At 51.8% G+C, this 22972-nt stretch overlaps 1 protein-coding gene across 4 annotated transcripts in view; it reads left to right on the top strand.

Moving 5' to 3' along the window:
* Dpp6 (dipeptidyl peptidase like 6) overlaps window positions 1-18283 on the top strand; it is an 876452-nt gene extending 858169 nt beyond the window's left edge. For 3 of the 4 annotated variants that reach the window (XM_037204345.1, XM_037204347.1, XM_037204346.1), the window contains exons 18-26: window positions 1638-1736; window positions 5005-5074; window positions 6385-6579; window positions 10095-10149; window positions 12498-12609; window positions 13587-13645; window positions 14317-14389; window positions 14479-14552; window positions 16423-18278. In XM_037204345.1, the coding sequence (XP_037060240.1) occupies window positions 1638-1736; window positions 5005-5074; window positions 6385-6579; window positions 10095-10149; window positions 12498-12609; window positions 13587-13645; window positions 14317-14389; window positions 14479-14552; window positions 16423-16569 (884 nt within the window). In that variant the 3' untranslated portion in view covers window positions 16570-18278. Of the gene's footprint in view, window positions 1-1637; window positions 1737-5004; window positions 5075-6384; window positions 6580-10094; window positions 10150-12497; window positions 12610-13586; window positions 13646-14316; window positions 14390-14478; window positions 14553-16422 lie in introns of all 4 variants that reach the window. The other variant, XM_037204344.1, reaches the window with a different exon arrangement.
* The last annotated feature ends 4689 nt before the right edge of the window (window positions 18284-22972 follow it).

Consider the following 22972-nt stretch of genomic DNA (forward strand, 5'->3'; position numbering starts at 1 on the left):
CTCTCAACTACAGGGATTCTCAACTGAGGTTTCCTATTCCCAGATGACTCCAGCTTCTTTCAAGTTGCCATAAAACCAGCCCGCACAGGGGTTATAAGGGACCTCCATGTGCTAAAGCTTTGAGATAGCATCTGACAGTCTACCCTGATTCTTACGCTAAGCTTTGGTCTGGGACTATCAGTGAATGGGGTCAGAATCATGGCATTCATTGAATATTAACTTCCATATGTAGCTAGTCTTTCAAGGACCCAAGATTCTACAGTCAGTTTACTGAATGCTTGCTTTTCATGGTGGTGTTGGCATCACACATGGAGCAGGGAATGGTTAGCAGTCAGCCCTGTTTCCTCAGGCAGCCTGAACTCTGGGACCTCACCAAGCCTTAGGCTTCCTGAGACCCCTGGAGGATCTCTCAATACTATTTATTTGTGACCATCTTGAAGGGGTAGCAAAAGGCCACACAGGGAACAGGCTGAAAGCCTCAGGCAGAAACCCAGGGGTGGCCATTGTCTAAGGTGAAAGTTGGAGCTGAATGACCACATGTAGCTGGTGGCTTGCCAGTCATTTTCAGCAGCTTATCAGCGCATCGCAGGCACAGAAAATCTCTGGGAGGTCATAGTCCCTGCTTCTGTGGATGGTGACAAACCTGGAGTCACACAATGCTGTGTGTTACCCAAAAATAGAACCACTGATCACAACATCCATGAGTTAACCTCTGATGCCTTTAAGACACATGCCTGTGGGGCAGTGATGGTATAAAGGGGTCATGAGAGACCCCAACGTCTTCACAGAACCATGGCCTTCAGACACTTCCCAATTCCAGCCTTCTGGGGAACTACACAATTTAAAGACAGAGTCCTTTGAAGACATTTACATTGAGCCACAAGCCAACCCTACATGTAACCTTAGAGAAGAATAGAAAAGGAAATCTTGTGGGTTTATTATATATGAGATGGCAAAATAAGGTGGCATGGTCATTTCAGCAGGTAAGCAAAATGGCCTTCCTCCTTCCCAGCTGAAGAAACATCTGACAGGGTATTTGTGTGTTGCAACCTGAGAATGAAGAGCCATGCAGAATAAGCCACAGTACAGAGTCAACCGAAGCAGACTTAGCCTGCATGAAGGAGGCCAGGCCCTCTAGTTGCAAAACCTTGTTCATGGGACTTTGCTATCTGTGACTATGGTCACCAACTCCAAATCTCAAAAGACCAGATAACTTACAGGTTAAAATAAGAAATCTGGGGATGGGGTGGCTGATAAAGGTTACAATCCAGTGACTTCTCTGCTGTCATCGCCTGGTTATGGTGGCCATTTTCCCCCACAGATAACTAGTATTGCTTTTGCTGAACCCAACAGACTTAGAATGGGTCATACCAATGACAAATGTCAGGGAGAACAGAAGTGTGTGGGGAAGGGGGTGGGAGGACCGAGTGCAGAGATCTCTGATCTGCCCGTGTTCCTGAGTTGAGGCTAGGACCATGGGTCTTGAATGAGTTCTCTGATAGCTCATCTTCTCTCCCTATACAGTTGGCAAGCAACCTACAGGGATGTTCCTGTGAAGCCGTATGAGAGGCATGTGAGAACCCCCAGCCCACATAGGTCCCAGAATCCAATGTGTCTCTTTGTTTTGACCTTTCCAGAAATTTTTGACTTGGAAGCAAATGAGCATGTGCAGAAGGCCATCAACGATCGGCAGATGCCTAAGATTGAGTACCGGAAAATCGAGGTAGAAGATTACAGTAAGTACCACTTTTCTGCCCTTCAAAGGGTCAACAGAATGCCTTGGGGGCTCCAGCCCCACCCAGGTGTCTTCCCTGCTTGGCCACCATTCTATCCCCAGCTCACTATGCGAACCCTCAAGATGATCTGGTGGCAGCAAAAAAAAAAAAAAAGAGGCAGAGCTCGTGATTTCTCTCAAGAGATCAGGACGGAACCTCTCCTCTGGTCACATCTGGGAGAACACCGTCTGTTCGTCTGTCCTCTGTATTGTGCCATCTTCCTTGCTTAGCGTCCTGCCTCCAGATGCTGGCTGTGAGCTGGTGAGAGGCATCCCAAGAGTGTCATTGTCACCCCCTGGGGCATTCTCGACACTGCTCTCCTGCCTCTTTTCTGTCACACTCCAGCCACTGGCTTGTTGAGTGCTGCCTTGATGGTAGGCTGTGAGAACGACCCTGTTTGCCGCAATCAGCTAGCGGCAACGGGGCGGTTATCAAAAACCTCATCTCTCAACTTGTGTGGCTCCCAGCTCAACCTGGCTGGCCCTGAAATCGTAGCAGCCCACTGTCCTTAACCTAGAAAGCCCCCAGTGCCCAGTGTCCACGAGCCTCATCTCCTTTCTGGGTTCTTTTGCAGCTGGGCAAAGGACTGTTTAGTTAGTAACAACTTAGAACCCCCAAAGCTCAAAGGTGCCCCGAACCCTTCATTCAGATCCCTCTTGCCAGCTTCTCTGGCGTCATGGCCAGGTCTCAATTCCTGGGAGGATTCTGGCTAATCCACAGTCACTGGCAGAGCTTTGGCTGGAGAAGAGAGGGTGGCCAGGCTTAGGGCAAGCAGACAAGACTCACTGGAGGGGCCGGTGGAGCCATATGCCTTGCAGACATCTAGGAGAGCCACCTCTAAGACACCTGCATCTGCTCTGACTTGTCAGTGGAGCCAGTGGTACTGGACTGTTAGTATATGTCCTTGTACTCCACAGCCTAGAGAAGACACAGCCACCTACAGGATATATACGCTCCCAGGAGTAGGAAGCAAAGACCCCAAGTGGCACAGTAGGACTACACAATGAACACAGTGGGGCAACTCATTTACAACAGAAAGCAAATGACGTGGGTGTGCAGAGAAGAACAGAGGTTGAGCCAAGTTGTGTAGGAAGGTTGCCTGCACTGGACTATGGGTTGTAAGCCATCCCTTCAGTGGGCTCTGGCTGGACACAGACATCAGAGCATCATCCAGAGCACAGCTTAGGTGAGAATAAGCATGCTTTAGGGAAGCCCCTGTGGACTACCCTCCCATGGAACCCCAAGTATGACATGATGCAACCCTTGTAGCCCACCCCAGACCACTCACCAAAACACCCCAGCTCCCTCATCAAGTCGTGTGAGGTCACACTACTTCCAGAAATGCTTTTGTTGTCTCTGATGTTCTGTAGGGAGCTCCATCCACCTCTGGAGAAAGGAACATGTGGAAACAGGCTGGGCTGTGAGGCCGGTTCCCTCCAACCCACCAATCCAGAAGCTTCCTTCCTCTTGTAGCAGCTCTGAGGAGGGGATGAGAAAAGAAATGGAGTGGGTGTCTCAGGAGGGAGAAGAATTTAAAAACCTGTGCCTGAGACCGAGACGGTCTACCCTGGCCAAGAACTGCAGTTAAGCTCTGGATATTGTCTCCAACATGCCACTTGACCTGCGCGGCAGCATGTCCTTGCTCCAGGCTTTTGTGGCTGGGTTCCAATGTGATGTGCCTCCCTGCGAGGGCTTCTTTCCTTTGCAGCTCCAAAAGCCCCTTCCTCCTCATTGCTCTGATTGCTGCTGTCATCCCATCTCCAAATTCTGGAAACTGACATCACCTTCCCTTAGGAAAGCCTCAAAGGGCCTGTAGGAACATCGAATAGCGCTCAGCCCTGCCTCCAGGCCTCCCCAGCACTGTGGCAGGAAAAGGTACCAGAGACTACCAAGGCCTGACAACGTGGGGAAGCCACCCTTTGGAGCAAAAAGTCTGAACAATGTTGACTCCCCTTCCCAAGACTTGTTTACAGTTTTGTTTTTTTATTTCTGCTGCCTGATAAGGCTTCTGGGAAAGTAAGTGGTGCTCTGAAAGGTTCCCCCGGTGTGTCCCTCAGACAGGCAGCTACTTCCAAAGGTCCACCCCAGGGTAACCACACCATGTTTTGTGGATATCTCTGTGATACCCTGTGATGCCTGCCTCTCTGCCAGCCCCTGGGCCACGGATCCAATTTGCAAGCCATTAACAGTCAGACTGAGTCAGTAATGAAAGGCTGCCTGCCACAGAGCAGGCTGCCAGGGCTGGGGTGCGTCTGCAGTCACTGCACTAGAAAGCCACTAATTCCCATTTAATTGCTGGGCCTTGGTAATCGGGGCGGTAGTTACCCTCAATAAACAAATTCCTGCTGGGGCAGTGAGGCTTGTTCTGGAGGTGGGCTGAACAAAGAAACTGGTGTGGGATCATTTCCTGAGGCTTCATTATTACTGCCCCCACCTCCCACCCACCCCACCCCACCCCCGCCATCTCATGCTGCAGATGACCAAACACAGTGACCTTGGTGGCCACAAGAACAGCACTGCTATACCAACTCCTTCCCTAGGGTCCTGTCCTTGAGGATCTAGCAGCTAGTCAGACCTGTCTGGTATGAACCTGTAAAGCCACTTGCCATGGTAGAGAGGTGCCCCTCACCTCTCAACTGAGCACAGCTCTTACCTCAGCATACCCTTCCACCTCAGTCTCTTCCTCTCCCAGAACCACCTGCTCACAAATATCCATCCCTTTGGGTTGGAGAGCTGGCTCAACAGTTAAAAGCACTGGTTGCTCTTCCAGAGAACCCGGGTCCAATTCCCAGCACCCACCTGGCTGCTCACAAGTGTCTGTAGCTCTAGCTCCAGGGGATCCAACATCATTTTCTAGCCTCTGCAGGCACCAGGCGTGTGTGTGTGTGTGTGTGTGTGTGTGTGTGTGTGTGTGTGTGTGTGTGTAAAACACCCATACACATAAAATAAAAATAAACCTATCCATCCCTAGTACATGGCTAACCCAGCCCTCAAGTGCTCTCCCTGTGTGGAATTCTGCCACCAGCAGGTACCTGTGGGCCCTGGGGAAGTTAACACACTTCTTGTGTGAAAGGTGACATTTGAGCTACCCAAGGAGCTGCTCCCGCTGTGGATTTCCCTTCCCTCCCCTAGAGCATCCACAGAAAGGCACACACAGAACCAGGGTCCACGCTGGTCCACCCCTCCTGCCCCAGCTGCCCTGACCTGGCTGTGTTCCACCTTTCCCCAGACTTGCCAATGCAGATCCTGAAGCCGGCCACCTTCACTGACACGACCCACTACCCCTTATTGCTGGTGGTGTAAGTATGAATGCCTCTCTCTTTCTCCAGGCACCTTGGTGGGACTCAGCAGTGGAGGGGAGGGGAAGGGTGAACCCGGAAGGGAAAAAGTAGGGTAAATGGTGCTGTTTGTTTTGTTCTTAAGATAGGGAGGTTTGTCAGCCAAGGACTGGCTTTTTCTGTAACTCCTGAATCCGCCCCACAGAGGTAGTGGGGGTACCCAGGTACCGGTGGTGTGTCTTTTTTAACACTGAGATTAGGAGAACATTTCCATCCTTGACAAGTATATGGGCCCATGGTCCTAGAAGATCGTATCATCTAGTGACGTCTTCAAATAGCTCAGTTTGATGTTTATCCCGCAGCACAGCCGTACAGCACAATTCTCACAACACATCCCCACGCTAACTACATAATAATGATGCAAGAGCCCCTCCCCCTCATCTGTCCTCACTGAGTCCAGCCCTGCCTCTAGCCCTGGCCATTTCCCATGATGTAAATTTCCACTGGGAATGCTTTGGAAGCCACAGCATGAAGGAGGAAAGAGCCAGGTGCAATGCCCTACCCTCCTCACCGTGGGAGCTTCAAGTGCCTGCCTCCAGGAGAGAGTGCTACCTCACCCTTCAAACTGGGAAAAGCCCTGGGCCAGCCTGTATGTTGTTTCTCCCAACCTAACCATAAAGGAGGTTTCTAAGCCAAGGAGATGCTGGAGGAGTCTCTGTCCTGGGTACTCAAGTGACCGGCATGGAGCTGGGAGCAGACCAACATGAGTCAAACCCCCAGCAGACAGAAACAGCGCCATGGTGTTGGAAATGCTCACCAGAAGAAGAATTCAGGGGGTGTAACTGAAGTGTTTGCCGCACCAATACAAGGACCTGAGTTCCGTCTCCAGAAATTATGTTTTTAAAAAGCCAGGCATGGGGACATACCCTGTAATCCCAGCACTGGGGAAACAAACAGGAGTGTCGCTGGACCTCCCTGACTTGGCCAGCCTAGCCCACTTGGTTGAGTTCCAGGCCAGGGAGAGACTCCAACACCACAAAGCAAGTCACATGGTGCCTGAGGAGTAACACCAGAGAGTTCTCACACACACACACACACACACACACACACACACACTGGTGCACACTCATCCTTGAGATGACTGGGGTGCCTTAGGATTCTCTGAGGGGTATGTGAATGACACCTGGCTCACCCATCCTGGACAGCAGAACCCAAGGCAATGGAGTGGGCATGGAAGACCAGGAAAAGACACACAGCCGCCCAGGAGAAACCTTCTCAGATGTGGTATTTGCCAGCCACAACATAGCATGCTGAAGACCTCTCTCTTCTAGGGACGGTACCCCAGGGAGTCAGAGCGTGTCAGAGAGGTTTGAGGTGACCTGGGAAACAGTGTTGGTGAGCAGCCATGGAGCAGTGGTGGTCAAGTGTGACGGCCGAGGCAGCGGCTTCCAGGGAACCAAGCTCCTGCATGAAGTACGGAGGCGGCTGGGTTTCCTGGAGGAGAAGGACCAGATGGAAGCTGTGAGGTGAGCAGCCATGCTGATTGGGTGGGGGTGGGGCGGGGAAGGTGGAGAGGATGCTCTCTGTCAACTGCTGCTGCTGCTGCTGCCTGCACACACATCCTGTGTTTACACTCATAAAGCTCTGTGGACAATTGCATGTACGTCTCCAGGGAGACTGCCAGCAGGGTTCTCCTGTAGGCTTCCAAACTGACCTACCTCTACACAGCTTGGTGGCTTCTGTGTTGAACTGATCTAAGCACGGGGCCAGAGGCTGAGACTGAGCTGGGTCTGTGTATTGATCACTTTTATTATCTCTGTGGCCAAGTCCCTCCCAAGTCACAGCTTCTGGGAGGAGAGGTCTATCTAAGCTCACAGTTCGAGAAGGTGCTGCGGGGTTCATGGTAGCAGGAACCTTGGCTGGAACGCCTCGAATCCCATGGGGTCAGGGAACAGAGGACAGGAAGTGTGGCTGGGCTATACACTTGAAGGCCAACCTCCCAGTGACCCACTTCCTCCAGTGAGGCTTTTCTTCCTAAAACCTCCCAAAATATGCTGCCAGCTCGGGACACATGAGCCTATGGGGAACATTTTATACCATTGCAATCTGCCTGGCCTCTCTGTGCTGTGGCTTCTGTGGTTGGGTGTGCAGTCATCTCCAGGAAGGAAGGAAGGAAGACCGACCAGAGAGAGACTATGACTGGGGGTGGCGCATGGCCAAGGGGTCACCTCACTACAAAGAAGAGGGCCCTGTGCCTATGAGTGGCTGGTCAGAAACACCCTCTGGACTCTAAGCAGTGACCCATATTCAGTGCTTACCCTTGCTGCCATCAAGTCAATGAGTCCCATCAAGTGCCACCAAGAAGAGAAGAAGCTTAGTACCAAGGGACGGGTGCTCGAAACCATGCTTGACCTTGTCCTGGACATTTTAAAGGCGCATGAAGAAACTGTGCCAGAATCTAGCAGCAGGCCTCCAGGCTCACTCTGTGGAGGGCGTGTGGCGCCCAGGACTGGGAATGTGGCTGGGCATTGAGAGTGAAGTGAAAAGTCCCACCACCCTGCAGAATTGGAGGCTTCAAAGGGCAAGGAAGAGCCATGTGACATGGACCATCCTAGTGGGTGTGTTCATACGCTTGCATATGATGGGAGAGCGTGGATCTGGCTGAGCTTCTCTGTGTACTGGAGACTACAGCCAGCCAACATCCCACACGCAAAGCTCCAAAGCTTCCAGGGAGATGTCTTGGCTGACTTTTCAAAGCATATGTTTTTTAAAGAACGCAAAGGGCCTTTTTCTTCAGGGAGTATGAGCGGCCTTTGTGTCATTGATCAACATGGCAAAGGAAATGACTCAAAAGTGGAAAGGTTTATTTGGCTCACAGTTTCAGAAAAGTCAGTCCGTCATGGCAAGGGAGGCGTCCCGGAGCTCCTGGCAGTGAGAGCGTGTGAAGGATGCTCTTCAGATGGTGGTAGCTCAGGAAACACAGCTGGACTAGAACCAAGACTGAACCTTCTGAAGCCCGCCCCAGGTGCTTCACTTCCACCATCCGGTACTCACCTCCTAAATGTTCCACAGTTTCCCCACACAGTCCCACTACCCAAGGAGCAAGTGCGCAAGGCTCAAAACATGAGCTTGTCAGGAGAGTTCAGATTCAAGTCACACCAGAGAGTATTAGCGGGCCAAAGACAGACAAGATGATGTCTTCCAACCCCATGAATCTTATAGACAGAAATCACATGGGGCTGGAGTGATGGCTCAGTGGTTAAGAGCATTGGCTGTTCTTCGAGAAGACCCAGTTTCGATCCCCAGCACCCACAAGGTAGCTGGTAGCTCAGAACTGTATTAACTCCAGTTCCAGGGAACCTAATGCCATCTTCTGGCCTCTGAGGGTATTGCATGCATGTGATGCACAGGCAAAACCTCCACACACACAAAATAAGAAGGCACAGACGGGAACATCTCAAGGGGCCAACCATCATGGAAGGCATGTCTGTATGTCTATGAGGATGCTTTTGACAGAAGTCAACAACAACCACACACACACACACACACACACTTGTATTTGCCTTTAAGGCAAGGAGCCTTGTAGGCTCTGAAGGTCCACAGAGACAGCAGACCCCAGGGCTGGAGCTCCAGAAACCAGCAGTGTCAAGAAGATGCAGGCTCTGTCCATCTCCACAGCCGAGCAGGACAGCCTCACTCCAAGTGCCTTTTCTCGGTTGAGGATAGCCATGACTAGGATAACATCAGCTTCCACAGTCTTTCAATGTCACTAGCTGGTCAGGAAGACACAAGACACTTCCAGAAACTTCCAGAAAGGAAGAAAGACCTCCTTGCCTCAAAAGCAGCCTGGCAACCTTCATTTCCTCTCCCTGGACTTGCCCTGCATGATCTAGAACCCAGAACTGCACACACCAGCAGGGAATAGCCGAGGAACGGTTGCAAGGCTGGGTGGGCATCATCAGCGAGCAAGCTACGTCCTCAGACAGCGAGCCGGCTTTCCAGGAGACCAGGTGGCCCTGATTCGGGCTGTGGGATAATTCCTGTCGGAGAAACAAAGGAACATTGGCTCCTGTCTGTGAGGAGGAGGAGGAGGAGAATAGGTGACTGCCAGCAACCCACACTCCACAGGACAGATGCCCCAGGGAACGTGAGGCAGTGTCTGGACAGGCTGGGGTTGGAGAGGCCTCACCGGAGCCATCATAGAGCTGTCCTTGCCCTCCTGCCCAGTCCCCTTCCCTGGGTTCTCCTCTTCTTACTTCATCCCATCTGGCTTCACTCATCCCACTGAGGCTCGGCGTCTCCTCCCTGTTATGGAGAACCCAGGAGAAAGATCAGGAGTCCTTCAGACTCACCCTGTGAGTATGTGGTCCCCGGAGCCACTGCCTCAGGGCTTGGGGACAAAGAGCTGAGGGCTGATTTCATCCATTCTCTGAAAACAAGGAGTTCGACAGCTAATCAAAAGCAACAGCAAACATGCTCTAGGAAAAAAAAAAAAAATCGGTGATGCCACTCCTCAACCACGGGCAATCACAGAACAGGAGCCCAGGAACAGTCGTAAGGCGTGGCAGATTCTCGGTGTGGATGGAGGAGACTGAAGCCAGTCCATCGTGCAAACTCCCTGAAGCCCTCTAGCTCTGGATGTCCTCCACCTGCTCATACACCTCTGGAGCCCTTCTGATGGGTGCAAAGTCCCCTGTAAGGACGTCACATAAACCAGCACCTTGCTACAGAAGAGAAGGTGGTGGAAGCTCAAGGGGCAAAGGGGGCAAAAGGGGCAAGGCCTCTGGTGCACCCTGCTGCTTCCAGGGTTCAGCTGTGCACCTGGAAGTTCCCCCAGAAGCCTCGTCGGGGTGCTTTGCATTTAGAGCATAAACACGACAGAGCACCAAATAAATAAAAGCAATAAGCAACTGTATTTAAAATCCCGAGAGCCTTTCTGGTTCGAAGAGGTTCTTCATGCATACGATGGCTCATGGCTGTGGAGAACAGGCTATAGAGGAGACCCACATAGCTCTCACTCGGCTCTTCCCTCTGCCTGCAGGACCATGCTGAAGGAACAGTACATTGACAAGACACGGGTGGCTGTGTTTGGGAAGGTGAGTCACGCTGTCTTCTGTCAGGGCTTCTGGGTCTGGAGCGCAGAACTGTGTCTTACCACCATCAGGTTCCTTCTGAGCCACTGAGGTCACTGGTGGTCTTGGGGGAGGGAGAGAAAGGAGTAAGAGTTAGTGAGTGGAGCGTGTGGGGAGGGCTTGTCTTTGGCCTTTGTCACATGTCCTAGAGGGAGAGAAAGCAGATCTGGCCCTATTAGAGAACTCCACTGAGTCCTCATTCCTTCCCTTGCAGACCTGGTGAGCTCTGATGGGCACTCCAGGAGAGGAGGGGACAGGAACCAGGGCATGGACACCTTCCCATGGACAACTACACCAATTCCCACATTTGCTCCGATGGAAGGCAGGCTGTGGGTTCCCTGTGGCTAAACCAGAGCAGTTTCTACCTGGTAGCTCATGGCATAGCCTTGTCTGATCCATATGGGCTTCAGTGGAGGCCCGGGGATGGGAATTAGGTCTCCAAGGGCCACTTATATGGCAGAGTAGGCCACTCTCCCCTCCTCATACAACCTAGACTGGAGACCCCTTATTCTTAGAAAGCCACGAGCTCACGGCTGTGCACCTCTTTCCCCCTGTGGAAGCCCCGCCCCTTCAGAGGAACCCCACAGTCAGCACCAGAATATACAGGACAGACTGGTGAGCAGTGTATACTGGGGTCCTGACAGGGTCATGGGGAAGACCCCGGAAACAGGTAGAACAGAGCCTGTTTTTGTTCATGGCTCTCACCTAATACCTGACAAAAAGTAGCTTGAGGGAGAGAGGATTTATTCTGCTCCCAGCTCCACGATGGGGAAGGCATGGCAACCATGGTAGTGGAGTTTGCATTTCATCTCTGGGGGGGGAAGGGTCAGAAAGCAGAGAAAGTAGAGACTATGGCCAGAGGTAGAGTTGGCTGTGACCTTATGTCTTAACAACTGAGCTAGGACCCTAAAACCTCTTCTTATTTAAAGAGGGTGTTCATGGCCCAATCAATGCCTGCCAGCTAGGCCCATGTCCAAAGGGTCCCATGGTCTCCCAGAACCGTGTTACTTGCTGGGGCCTCATGTCCAAAACGTGGGCCCAAGGAATCATTTCTTCTGAACTTTAATCCACTTGAGCCCCTGCAGAGAAAGCTACCAGAGACTGTCTTCTTGGCTCAGAGGCAGAACAGAGCCTGGGGATAGGTCCTGCAGCTTGCTCTAGACACTCCTGCCTGTGAGCAGCCCAGGGACAGCTGGATCACTGATAAACTTAATTGGGCGTCAGTACTCACCACACCCCTTGACCCTCCCATGCCTGACTTCCCAGCACCCCGGTGCAGAAATGAAGGGCCAGAACCTGAGTCTTCATTGAGCTTTCCTCTCTCCAGACATACACCAATGTCCATCTGGAAGGCGAGCTAGCCCTGCCTTCTTCCTTCGCATAAGACAGTACCGCCCACTGGGACCACATCACTTTCTCTGGCCACAGCAGACCCAGAGTCATATGCATACAGCTGTTTTTAGCTGTATGCCCACACATGTCAGGACACAGGCTCACATGTTCTTATGTTCCTTGCCTATATGGTTACATATATATATATATAGTAGATACTCACAAATGTTTGCCTCTCTCTCTAGCATGCTCATTCATACACCCACTTACTCACATAAGCCTCCCGCAGCCTACACTGTTCCCTAATTCTCTAGCCCATTCATGCTCAGGGGAGTGTCACATCCGTCTGTTCCCCTTGGCTTTTCTCAGAAGACTGTAATACTCCGAAGGTACCAGACAGTGGTGGGGTACAGCTTCAGCTAGGAGACCCATGCTGGAGTTCCCCACACCCAGCGGTCAGGCCACATGGGTGCTCAGGGCTCACCCTGCCTGCAGGACACACATAAGGATTTCATGAAGCCCTGGGCTGGGTGTCATGCATGTCTCCACCCTGTCATTGGGCTCTGGTTCAGCTTCTGTGGGACTGCACAGAGACAGGCACTGGCTGCAGATGAGGAGGTGGCAGGATGGGCTGGAATGCTGGACACCAGCTGGACACCAGCCTGCCTCTGTCACCATCCTAGGCAGAGCATGTGATCTCTAGGGTCACATAGAGGATCTCTGTGTCACTAGCACACTTTCCCCAGGTCTCTGGGTACTGGGTTCTGAAGAGAGGGACACTGTGTGCCACACAACATGGAACCAGCTAACTGTTTAGTGTCTCATCTATTGCCCAACAAGGATATTTAAAGTTCAAATCTTTGAAAAACTACATGGACACATACATTAGGGGCTGGCCTTCATGGACCGAGGCTAGTTTCCTACTGAGTTGTGGATAGTGACCCCGCCCCTTGCCTCTTTTCCTTCCTTATGTCTCCTAGGATTATGGTGGTTACCTGAGCACTTACATCCTCCCAGCCAAGGGAGAGAATCAAGGTCAAACTTTCACCTGCGGCTCCGCGCTCTCGCCAATAACAGACTTCAAACTCTATGGTAATGGCCTTGATGAGACCCAGGGTGGAACCTGCAGCATAACCCCACCTTTCCCTTCAGCACCTCTGTGCCCAACAGCAAGCACCCCAGTGTATAGGGACCCCCTGGGGCAGGAGGGAAGTCTCTAGTCATTGTTTGGGGTGAAGGTGGTCAGTCCACCAATAGGCAATGGTCACTCTCCAAAACCCAAGGCCAGACTTCAGAAAAGCCTGTCCCTACAAGAGGGGAGGAGGCAGGTAGCAATGTGTAGGCCATCTTTCTTCTGCTGCAGCAATGTGTGTGCTGGGCAAGTACAGAGGGGGGGAGGAGGAGGGGTGGGTGGTTACATGCGGACCACACTGGTGATGGTGAGGACATCGCTCCTCCCGGGACAGAATCCAATGGGGGTCTAAATAACCCTGCTCCTTCTGCCTGCCTCAGTCCAGGTCCACAGACGGCACCTGGCCAGCACTTCTCTGTGCAGAGTGAAGCTTCCTATGAGCAGGACTAGAGCTGGCGATGGGCTGTCGATGATCTGGGAGCACTGTCTCCTCCATCACCTGGCACACATCAGGTCATATGCAGAATCAGGATCTAAGCTGGTTTAGAGAAATCCACCAGGAATGACACATTTAAGCATCGCTCCACACACTGTTTGGCTCCCATGCCATGATGTAGGAGATTTAGGAGACAGCCTTTAAATCGCAAAAATGTAAGTCTGGTATGGTGGTGCATACGTTTAATCCCAGTACTTGAGAGGCAGAGGCAGGTGGGTTTCTGCGACTGTGAGGCCATCCTGGCTTATACATCAGGTTTCCAGACCTGCTAAAACTACATAGTGAGACCTTGTCTCAAAACAAAAAGCCTAGCCACCAAAAGCTTAGCCTGCAAGTAGCAGGAAGACGGCTCATTCTGCAGCCTCATCCCTTCCATCTGGGCCCTGCCCCACCAGAGTCCTTGAGGACCAGGGATGACCCCTTCCCTTTGCCTCTGTCCAGCCTCCGCATTTTCCGAGCGGTACCTTGGCCTCCATGGACTCGACAACAGAGCGTATGAGGTACGTTGGGCATAGCGGCTGTTTGGCAAGACAGGGAACCAGGTGAAATTAGCCGATCTCCTCTTCCCCTTCCTCCCCCTCCCCTTCCCCGCTCTCCCTCCCAAGGGCCTGGGCCTCTCTACCATCCAAACCTTGGATTGCTCCTCCTGCTGTACTGAACTAGATTAGCGTGGCCTCTGTAAGCTCATCTCTTTTCATGATTGGCTTTGATGGGTGAGGGAGAGAGACGAGAAAGCCCGGGATGCTGCTGGCTCTTGGGTGCCCCTGCTCCCCACATCAAGGCCGGTTCCCCTTTGGGAGGGTGAACGGTGAAGTGTGTAGTAACTGTGACACCCCAGTCATCCTGTTTTCTCAGAGTGTTACACACAGCATGGCATCAGCCATGCTCAGGCAGAAGGCCAGAGTCCTGTGGTCAGGACATGGACAGAGGGACAAGCCCGTTCCGTGTCGCTGGGTGACATGATGGCCCTCTAAGGTCCTTCACTTTCTCCTCTCCCCTTCTCTAAGGGAATCGCTGTTTTCCCATGACACAGGCAGCCCAGCTCTCCAGGAGCCTGGCACGTCCCTCCATTTCCCTTGACTCTCTCCATCAATGTTCCCACACCCCCACACGCACCTGCTCCCTGACCATCCCCCACAGCTAACCCTGTCCCTTTGCCCCACACGTGCAGATGACCAAGCTGGCACACCGTGTGTCGGCACTGGAGGACCAGCAGTTCCTGATCATCCATGCCACAGCTGACGGTGAGTGCGCCACCCCCCTGGCCCCCTGGTGCGGAGGCCCCCTGGGTGGTGATGTGAGTTTTAGTAAACCATTCTGTTTTCCTCTACAGAAAAAATCCACTTCCAGCACACAGCTGAGCTCATCACGCAGCTGATCAAGGGGAAGGCTAATTACAGCTTACAGGTATGGAATGCTACCTGCTAGGTGTGATACTTAAAACAAGAGAGCCCTTGTCATGGGAACAAGACTGAGTGGGGTCCACGTCAGATCATGCCAGTCCCCTTCAACGGAGAGCAGCTCAGCTCTGTATCCAAGCCACCCCCATTCCACCCCACCCTGCCCCACATCCCTCTCCTAAGCAGTGAAGACGGCCAAGCCAGCGTGCAGGCCTTGGCAGTGTGCTGTAGGTGTGGGGAGGGCTGGTGTCCCAGCATTGGTGGGTGCTGAGCCTTCTCTTTCTGACTCTGTCTGGGCAAAAGCTCCTGTGAGTGTCCCAAGCACCTCTACCCTCTGTGGCTGTGATTGAGCACTGTCCATCCCAGAAACCAAACCCATGACAGTCTTCGCTGGCATCCACTCCTACCTCTTCAGCAACACGCAGGAATAATGCTGGAAACTTATCTCCTCCTTGCACTCTGGGTTCTTTGATAAAACAACTATAACCTCGTTATCTTTTAAAATTCAGGGGCAAACAGGCACCCTGTCTCCCTCACAGAGTGTCTGTCTGGTTTTGACCTCCGTCTGCCTCTGCATTCAACGTTCAGTGACCTGCATTCAACTCAGTGTGGGTTGAGCAAGGCAGGGCCTTTGGCCTGAGAGTTGTTGAATGGAGTAAAGGCTTGGTTACGTTACATTTCAGAGTGTGACACCCTCTGGAGTTGTTAAGTCTACTCTACACACAGCCTGGCACCTGTGCCCAGGAAAGGACTCACCTGGGGCCATGCATGCCAATGCAGCAGATGCCTTCATAGACACTCAAGAGTTTGCGGTCATGACAAGCTCCAGGAGAGAGCACAGGGACGGGACAATGCTAGAGGGGAGGCATGCTACCTTACTGCCTGCTTACATCTTATGAATGTACATACGTATTCGAGGCTAATGGCATCATTAAAAAAATAATAAAGAGGAGCGTTACCTTCAAAGGCATGAAAAGAATACAGGATTCAGAATGAGACTGGGCTCAGATGATAAAAACAACAAGATTCCAAATCACGCTTGGCTTCTCATGCTGTGTACATGCAGCATCGGCAGGCACAGTGCCTCTAGAGGACAGGTTATGTAATTGCACTGGCCATACACTAAAGAGCCCCTATACTGGCATGCCTGTGTATCAACCATCCCTTGCCTCAAGCCTTGTCCTGGTGCCTTTGGATAAAGTAGTATTCAGTTCTCATGAGAGAAAAAAATTATGAGCCAGACTCTATTCAGTTTTCCTTTTCATATCACCTGGACCCAAGACCCAGCCGAGTGAGTGTGCACCCACACATGAGGGTTCAGAGAGGAGATGGCCTGGGGCTCATTCCCATCCTCAGAGAACCACTGAGCCCAAGTCTGTTCCTCTGTCTCTCTGTATCTCTGTCTCTCTGTCTCTCTGTCCCTCCCCTGTGCATATGTGTATGTGTGTATGTATGTGTGTGTGATATAGGGCCTGTGACCTATAGCTCCTGAATGTGTACCCAGGTTGCAAAGTAAGACAAATAGCTCTGGCCAGAAAGTCTGCTAAAATGGTGTTTTCCAACTTAGCCAATCCTTACTGTAGCCACTGCCCTTGGTGAGGGGAAGAAAGATGCCAAGGGAGGTGATTCTGGGGAGACAGGTAAGTTCTCATGACCTGCTAGGGCTGCAAGCGCCCCTCTGCCTGGTACAGAAACAGAGCTCCCCAGAGGCAAGGCCCCTGATGCTGGGACTCCAGTGGCTGGGAAATTCATCCTGCTTCATGAATTCAGTGTGTGGAGCTCGGCTTTTCCCATACTGCGTGTCCACCTCTGTGCCTCCAGAAGTCCCTTTAGCAGGTGAACTGTGGAGGAGTAAACTCCTCCTTCTCTCTTCACAGATCTACCCAGATGAAAGCCACTACTTCCACAGCGTGGCTCTCAAGCAACATCTGTACCGGTCCATCATCAACTTCTTCGTGGAATGTTTCAGGATCCAGGACAAGCTACCGATAGCCACAGCAAAAGAGGAGGAGGAGGAGGACTAACCACGCTTGAGACCTAAGCACAGACATGGCTCTTTCTACAACAATATGCAACTGAAGAATCCTCCCCGCCGCCACCCTCTCTCCAAGGGCGGTGGAAGTGGAGATGTCGACGTTCCATAGCATGTGTCTCAACTCTGAAGGCCATTCGGTGGGGGCAACAAGCTCCAGGGGGAAACAAGTCACCACATAGCCTGGAACAACCCCACCTCAGCAGCATCGCCTCTTCCTGGCCCCCAATGACTGGCACATCCCATGTCCCTCCCCCAAGGGGACAAAGTGAAGGACAGAGGACAGTGAGGGCACACATTGAGCCCGAGAAAACCGGCCCTTAAGTTCAAGCTTTCTCTCTGTAACATTCACGCACTGCGTTCCTGTTCTCAACCATGAGTCCTGTCTGGCTTCCTGTCTGACAGAGCTGTGCCATGGGAAGAGGACAGCATGGTTGTCTCCGCAGTGTTCACACACGCCTGGCCCCTCTCTGTGGTTAAAAGAGCCCCCACTGTCCCTATCTGCACCCAGAAAACAGGTCTTTTATGTACAAAGTAAGACTATAGCTGTGCCCATGGTTAACCTTGTAGAATTACTTTGTATTTTTCTATGGTTTTAACTGGACACCCCACTGTCTCTGCCCCCTGGACTGTCTCACTCCGAGTATTCTTTCTCTCTTTTTTGTTGCTTTGCTCTGCTTTCCATGTTGCACTTGTTTGGATAAAGAGATCATTCTGGAACACCTGCTGTCTCTGTTAGACTTGGTGGAGGTTTTGCAGACACCAAGGACACAGAGCACCCAGCAGCCCTCACTAAAAGTTCATCCGTGAAACCTTCTTTCCCCCGAGCAGCGCTAGGACTTGCCTGTGGATCCACCATCCATCATATGTGTCCTTAAAACTACTCCTCTCCCCACCCCCCACCTTGATCAATCATCCGGGCTTTTCAGGTGACATTTGGTTAAAAATCACAAGACAGAACACTGGTTCCACTCTTAGGTCTGCTGAGTAAGCCCAACCGGGTCATCACCAGCCCCAAGCCTGGCTCTCCCCTCCTGCTGACAGTGCTGTTGGGGAGCCCCACCCCACCTCAGCAGCCTTGTAAGATACACACTGACCAGATGTGTGGCCACTGTCTCCCGTGTATATTTCATTTCATTGTATATAAAGCAAGAAACGTGTGTCTGGCCTTGTGCAGTCCCCTCCCCCTCCACGGCGCTAACCTTGTGTTGAGCTTGCATGCAGACACCTCTGGCTGATCTGGCCTCTCCAGAAGTGCTCGTTTGAAATATACCAATTGCCATCATTTCCTTTCAGGACTGTTGACAACCTGTATGTCGGTACTAATCACCCCAGTTTCCACTCCTGCTGGGGTGTCCTAAAACCTTGTCCTCAGAGATGTGTCCATGTTGATTTTTTTTTTTTTTTTAATGTTTGGGGGCTTTGGTTCCATCCACACGAGCTTGGAGCATTGGTTCTCGTTAGGTCTGTTGGAAGAGTTTGCATCTTGGGATTTTCCATAGATGATGCATCACCATTGGTGAGAAGGGACCTCATGCTGACAGACAGAACATGCTTTCACTACTTCAACAGGCTTGGCTGGCCGCAAAGCCCAGGAGGTCTGAAAAAGGGAGCCAACTCTGGCTGCAAGAACAGGTCGGAGGGCCGCGGGGATGTGGCATGGTAGCATTTGTCATCCATGGAATAAAACATTATTTTACCACTCAGGTTGTTCTTTCCTTACTTTCCTCCATTGGCTCTGTTAGAACGTGTGCAAGGCTTCAAGACATGGTCTTTGTTTTCTTTGGAGTGGGAGGAGGGTTTCTCACTATTGAGCCCTGGCTGGCCTGGAACTCACTATGGAATTCACCAGGCTGTCCTCGAACTCAGAGAGCCACTTGTCTCTGCTCCCAAATGCTGGGGTTAAATGTGTACACCACCGTGCCCAGCCTGCTTTGTTTTGTGAATGCAGAGTGGAGTTTGCTTTTTATTATTAGCATGCATCATACATAATAATGGCTCTTGTGACATTTTCATACACATATAGAATGCATTTTGGAATATTTCATATTCACCCCACTGCCCTTTCTTGTCCTCTCCCACTGTTGCTGACCCCTTCCTCTTCTCAAACAGCCCCCTTCTTCCTGCAGGGTGAACCAATGAATTTGACTAGGGTACTTACATGACCATGGGTGAAGGGTTATGGGCAACTTACCCGTGACACCACCACTGAAGGAACTGGTTCCTTCTCCTCCAGCCACATGAAGTATCAGTAGCTCCTCAGGGAGGGTGGAGCTTCATAAGCCCCTCCCATATCCATGCTAGACTGTGGATGGATAGGCCCAGTCTTGTGCAGATAACCACAGCTGCTGTAAGTTCCGACATGTAACACTCATACCCTATCTAGAGGACAGCATTTCACAGCACTCCTCCCCCATCCTCTGGCTCTTCTAGTCTTCCTCTCCATCTTAGATGATGTTCCTGTCCCTTGGAGTGGATGACATCCAGGTCCCATTTAAATCTCTTACTCACACTTTGGCCCAGAACCTCCTCTGACCAAAGCTGTGAGCAGCACTAAATTGTGAGTATAATCACAAATACTTAGAAGGCAATTTGAGGCACTCAGCATATCCATTAACTAAGCAGCAGTAGTAGGGTCCCACCAGGGCTTCTGCCCTTCCCAGTCATGGCTCTTGACTAGGTTTATAGTACATGAATTCCCCCTCCAGGGGAGCCAGGCTCAGATCCAATCAGAAAGTGGTTGGCCATCCCCATAACAGTCATGCCATTATTATACCAGTGGGCGCGTCTTGCCTGGCAAGTTGCTAGTATAATATCCAAAATCCACAACTAGGGAAGACTACTGATGACTTTTCTCCTCTACTAGTCTGCATTCTGGCACTATAAAAAAGCTAGCCATCGCCGGGCAGTGGTGGCGCACACCTTTAATCCCAGCACTCAGGAGGCAGAGCCAGGCGGATCTCTGTGAGTTCGAGGCCAGCCTGGACTACCAAGTGAGTTCCAGGAAAGGCACAAAACTGCACAGAGAAACCCTGTCTCGAAAAAACAAAAAACAAAAACAAAAACAAAAAAACAACAACAAAAAAAAAAGCTAGCCATCAAGGAGGAGGCTCCCAACTCAGTTCCAGGTTTATTTTTTCTGTCTGCAGAAACCAAAGTGTGTGGTGTCTTCGGCAAACCATGTTTGAAATATTCATTACTCTCCGAAACTGATACATGGGGAGCCCTGAATACATCAAGTAAAGCCCATGTATATAGCATGAGGCTGAGCATGGTGACTCACTCCTGACATCTCAGCACTTGGAAGGGTAAAAATGGAGTTCAAGATTGTTCTTAGCTACATAACAAGTTCAAGGCCACACAAGACCCTGTATCCAAAAGAGAGGAGAACAGATAAGGAGGAGAAGAGAAAAAGGGGAAAGAGGGGGAAGAGGATAAAGAAGAGCTGGAGAGATGGCTCAGTGGTTAAGATCACTGGCCATTCTTCCAGAGGAAGACCAGGATTTGATTCCCAACACCCACATGGCAGCTCACAACCATCTGTAACTCCAGTTCCAGGGGATCTGAAGCCTTCTTCTGGTCTCTGTGGGCACCAGGTATGCACATGGTTCACACACAGATGCGCAGGCAAGACACCTACACAGATAAAAAATCAATTTAAGGAGAAAGAGGATGACTAGAAAGGAAAGAAGGGGGAGGGGAGGAGCAGAGGAGAGAGGAAGGGAGGGAAGGAGGAAAAGCACCCTGTGGTAGCAGCTCTGTTGAGAGTGGTGGCAAAGATAAAAGGCATCAACTCTGCTCGAATCAATCAGAGAAGACAAGCCCTTGTTGTAACCAGGTAGGGTGGAGACAGAGCTACACCCCCCCCCCTGCCGCCACCGCCGCCCTGTACTAAGAAGGAGTCTCAGTGGGCTGCAGTCCTACCAACCAGAAAACTTCAGAAAAAAAAATGCTCAGGATGTAAATCCATCCATGCCCTGTTGTGACATCACTAAACTGTAATCACGGTGCGTACCAGAAAGCAAGACTATTTCCAGAATCATGAGGCACTGTGTGGATAATATGAGGGATGGCTGTAGTTGCCTCCCTACACCAGGGATGTCTGTCTGGCCCATCAAAGACGTTCACAGACTTGAAGTGCTCGTGATCCCAAAGGCTGCCCACGGGAGACTCTGAACTACCTCTTATGCCCATACAGGTGTCTTTCATCAGATCCTGGGCACAGTGCACAGGGGCTGGGATTCACTCTCAAAGAAACAATGGGAACCCATGTAAAGCTAAAGAACTCACATCTTCACAAACCCTCCCTGTCCCTGCTCTAAGTGAGACTGAAAGACAGCAGGGGACACACAGAATGCCGCATTTAACCTGGATCTGCCTTCTGGCACTACCTAAAGCCTGGCAAGGGCAGGGGCTGGAACAGGAAGGTAGAGTTGATGTTGGTGACAGTTCCTCAAGGAGGGGAGACCACAGGCAAGGCACTGTGGCCTGGAGGACACCTCACTTTCAGGCACGAAGGGTCAAATGCTTCTTGTTTGCTGTTGGGGGCAAATGCTGGAAGATAGAATGCTAAGGCCCAGAGTGTTGCTGAGGGAACGGAAGCCAGAAAAGGAACTCCCAAGTCAGAGAGGCACTGCCCGGCTAAGATTCAACAGGAAGAAAACTCTTAAAACCAGATGACTGTAACGTGAAGGAGACTGCTGTTCTGATTCTGGCCACCTTCTAGGTGGTGGGGCTTAGATAAATTATTTAGAGACATTGCGGTGTTCTCCAGCTGGGAAGCAGAAATTATAATACTCAAAACCGGAGCAAGGCTGGGAGTGGAATCCTGCGTCTTCTGAGTGTCACTTGTCATCACGCCTCCTGTGGACATCCTGCTGCAATCTCCTGAAGCTCCTGTTGGGAGGCTGAGACCCAGGGCCGGGCCAGATGGGACCCCAGCTTCCTAAGCTACAACTATTTGTACCGTGAGCAAGTGTGCAGGGTGTTGTTCCCACAGTAGATACACGGCAGCCTAGGAAACAGAGTCCGCTCCTGGGAGCCTAGAAGACTCAAGGAGCAGACTTACAGCAGAATAGGCAGACTTCTACAGCACGGGGAGGTGTGGGGTACTGTCGGGGAACCTCCCGAAAAGGTAACATTTAAGCCAAGGCTGAGGTCAGGTGGGCAGTGGAAACACTTGGGAAGGGGGTGACAGCAGAGAGCCTCCAGCCCAAGAGCCCCAGTGTTCTCAGGGTGAGGAGGAAGCCAAGATGGAGGCAGGAGAGGACACTGGCCAACCAAAGCCCCTCAAGGACATCCACTCCAGCCTCTTATCTCAGCAGCTCCCTCATCTCAAGGGCCAGCACAGACCCCTCCGGTAGACTCACCCGGATGATGTGTGCGTGGCATTCACACCAGCAAGGCTGCTGGGGTCCAGGCAGTCCAGGCCTGGCACCACTGCCAAAGGGCAGCTCTGGCCATCTTAGCATGGCTGTGCTGCCTCCTAGCCCCAGGCCTCTTGCTGCTGCCCCCAGAAGTCTGGAGTCACATACACACACCTCTGCCTTCCTGGCCCAACCACTAATGAGCTAAGGCATTAGACAGGATCCCTACTGTCAGCCCTCAAGAAGTTTTCCAGGATCCCCACAATGCTCCCATGCCGTGAGTGCCCTTGCCACACTGGGAGTGTGGCCATGTGGCCCACCGTGGTAGATGTGGCAGTGTTCAGAGAAGGCAAGAGGCTTCGCAGCTCCTGGGGGCGTCTGACTTTCTCCTACCTTCCCTCTCCTTCTCCCCCCCCCCCTTCTCCCTCTTTGCCTGGCTCGTGGATAACTTGGCTGCCATCTTGTGAGGACATCCCCATAATCCTAAGCTGAGTCCCTGGTAGCTAAGAGACAGGTAGACGCAGGAGTGAACTTGAACATGGGTCCCCCAGCTCCATGGCGCTGTGAAGGGGCTGCATTCCCCGGGACCAGCTTAATGCAGTCCTAAGAGAACCTGAGCTGGAGACAGGTGGGAATGGAGCAGACGTCTGACACTCTGAAACTAGACAACATACGCAGATTGTTCTGAGCTGGCAAGCATCAGGCTCACACGGGCAGGGTAGTTTACTCCAACCCCGACACTCACTTTGAGTCCCCAGTGCAGGAAGCCATATCTGAGCTGCTTGTGTGGGACCCAGGGATTCCCTTGACCTGGTCCTAAGACACCAGAGGTCTTGCCTACTGGGAGCCTTCCATGCATGTGGAACACTGCCTCTGGGTAGACAGTGGGGACAGTTCGATGGCTACCTGCAGGCCTTTCTGTGGCTCTGTGGCCCTGTGGTCCGGTAGCCCTGGCTTGCCCTTCACCTGCAGGCAGATTCCCCTGGGTCAGCCAGAGTCACACAAGCCAGCAAAGGCCTTGACATTCAG

The sequence above is a fragment of the Peromyscus leucopus genome, chromosome 3, assembly GCF_004664715.2.
Source record: "Peromyscus leucopus breed LL Stock chromosome 3, UCI_PerLeu_2.1, whole genome shotgun sequence".
In the NCBI taxonomy this organism is placed as follows: Eukaryota; Metazoa; Chordata; class Mammalia; order Rodentia; family Cricetidae; genus Peromyscus; species Peromyscus leucopus.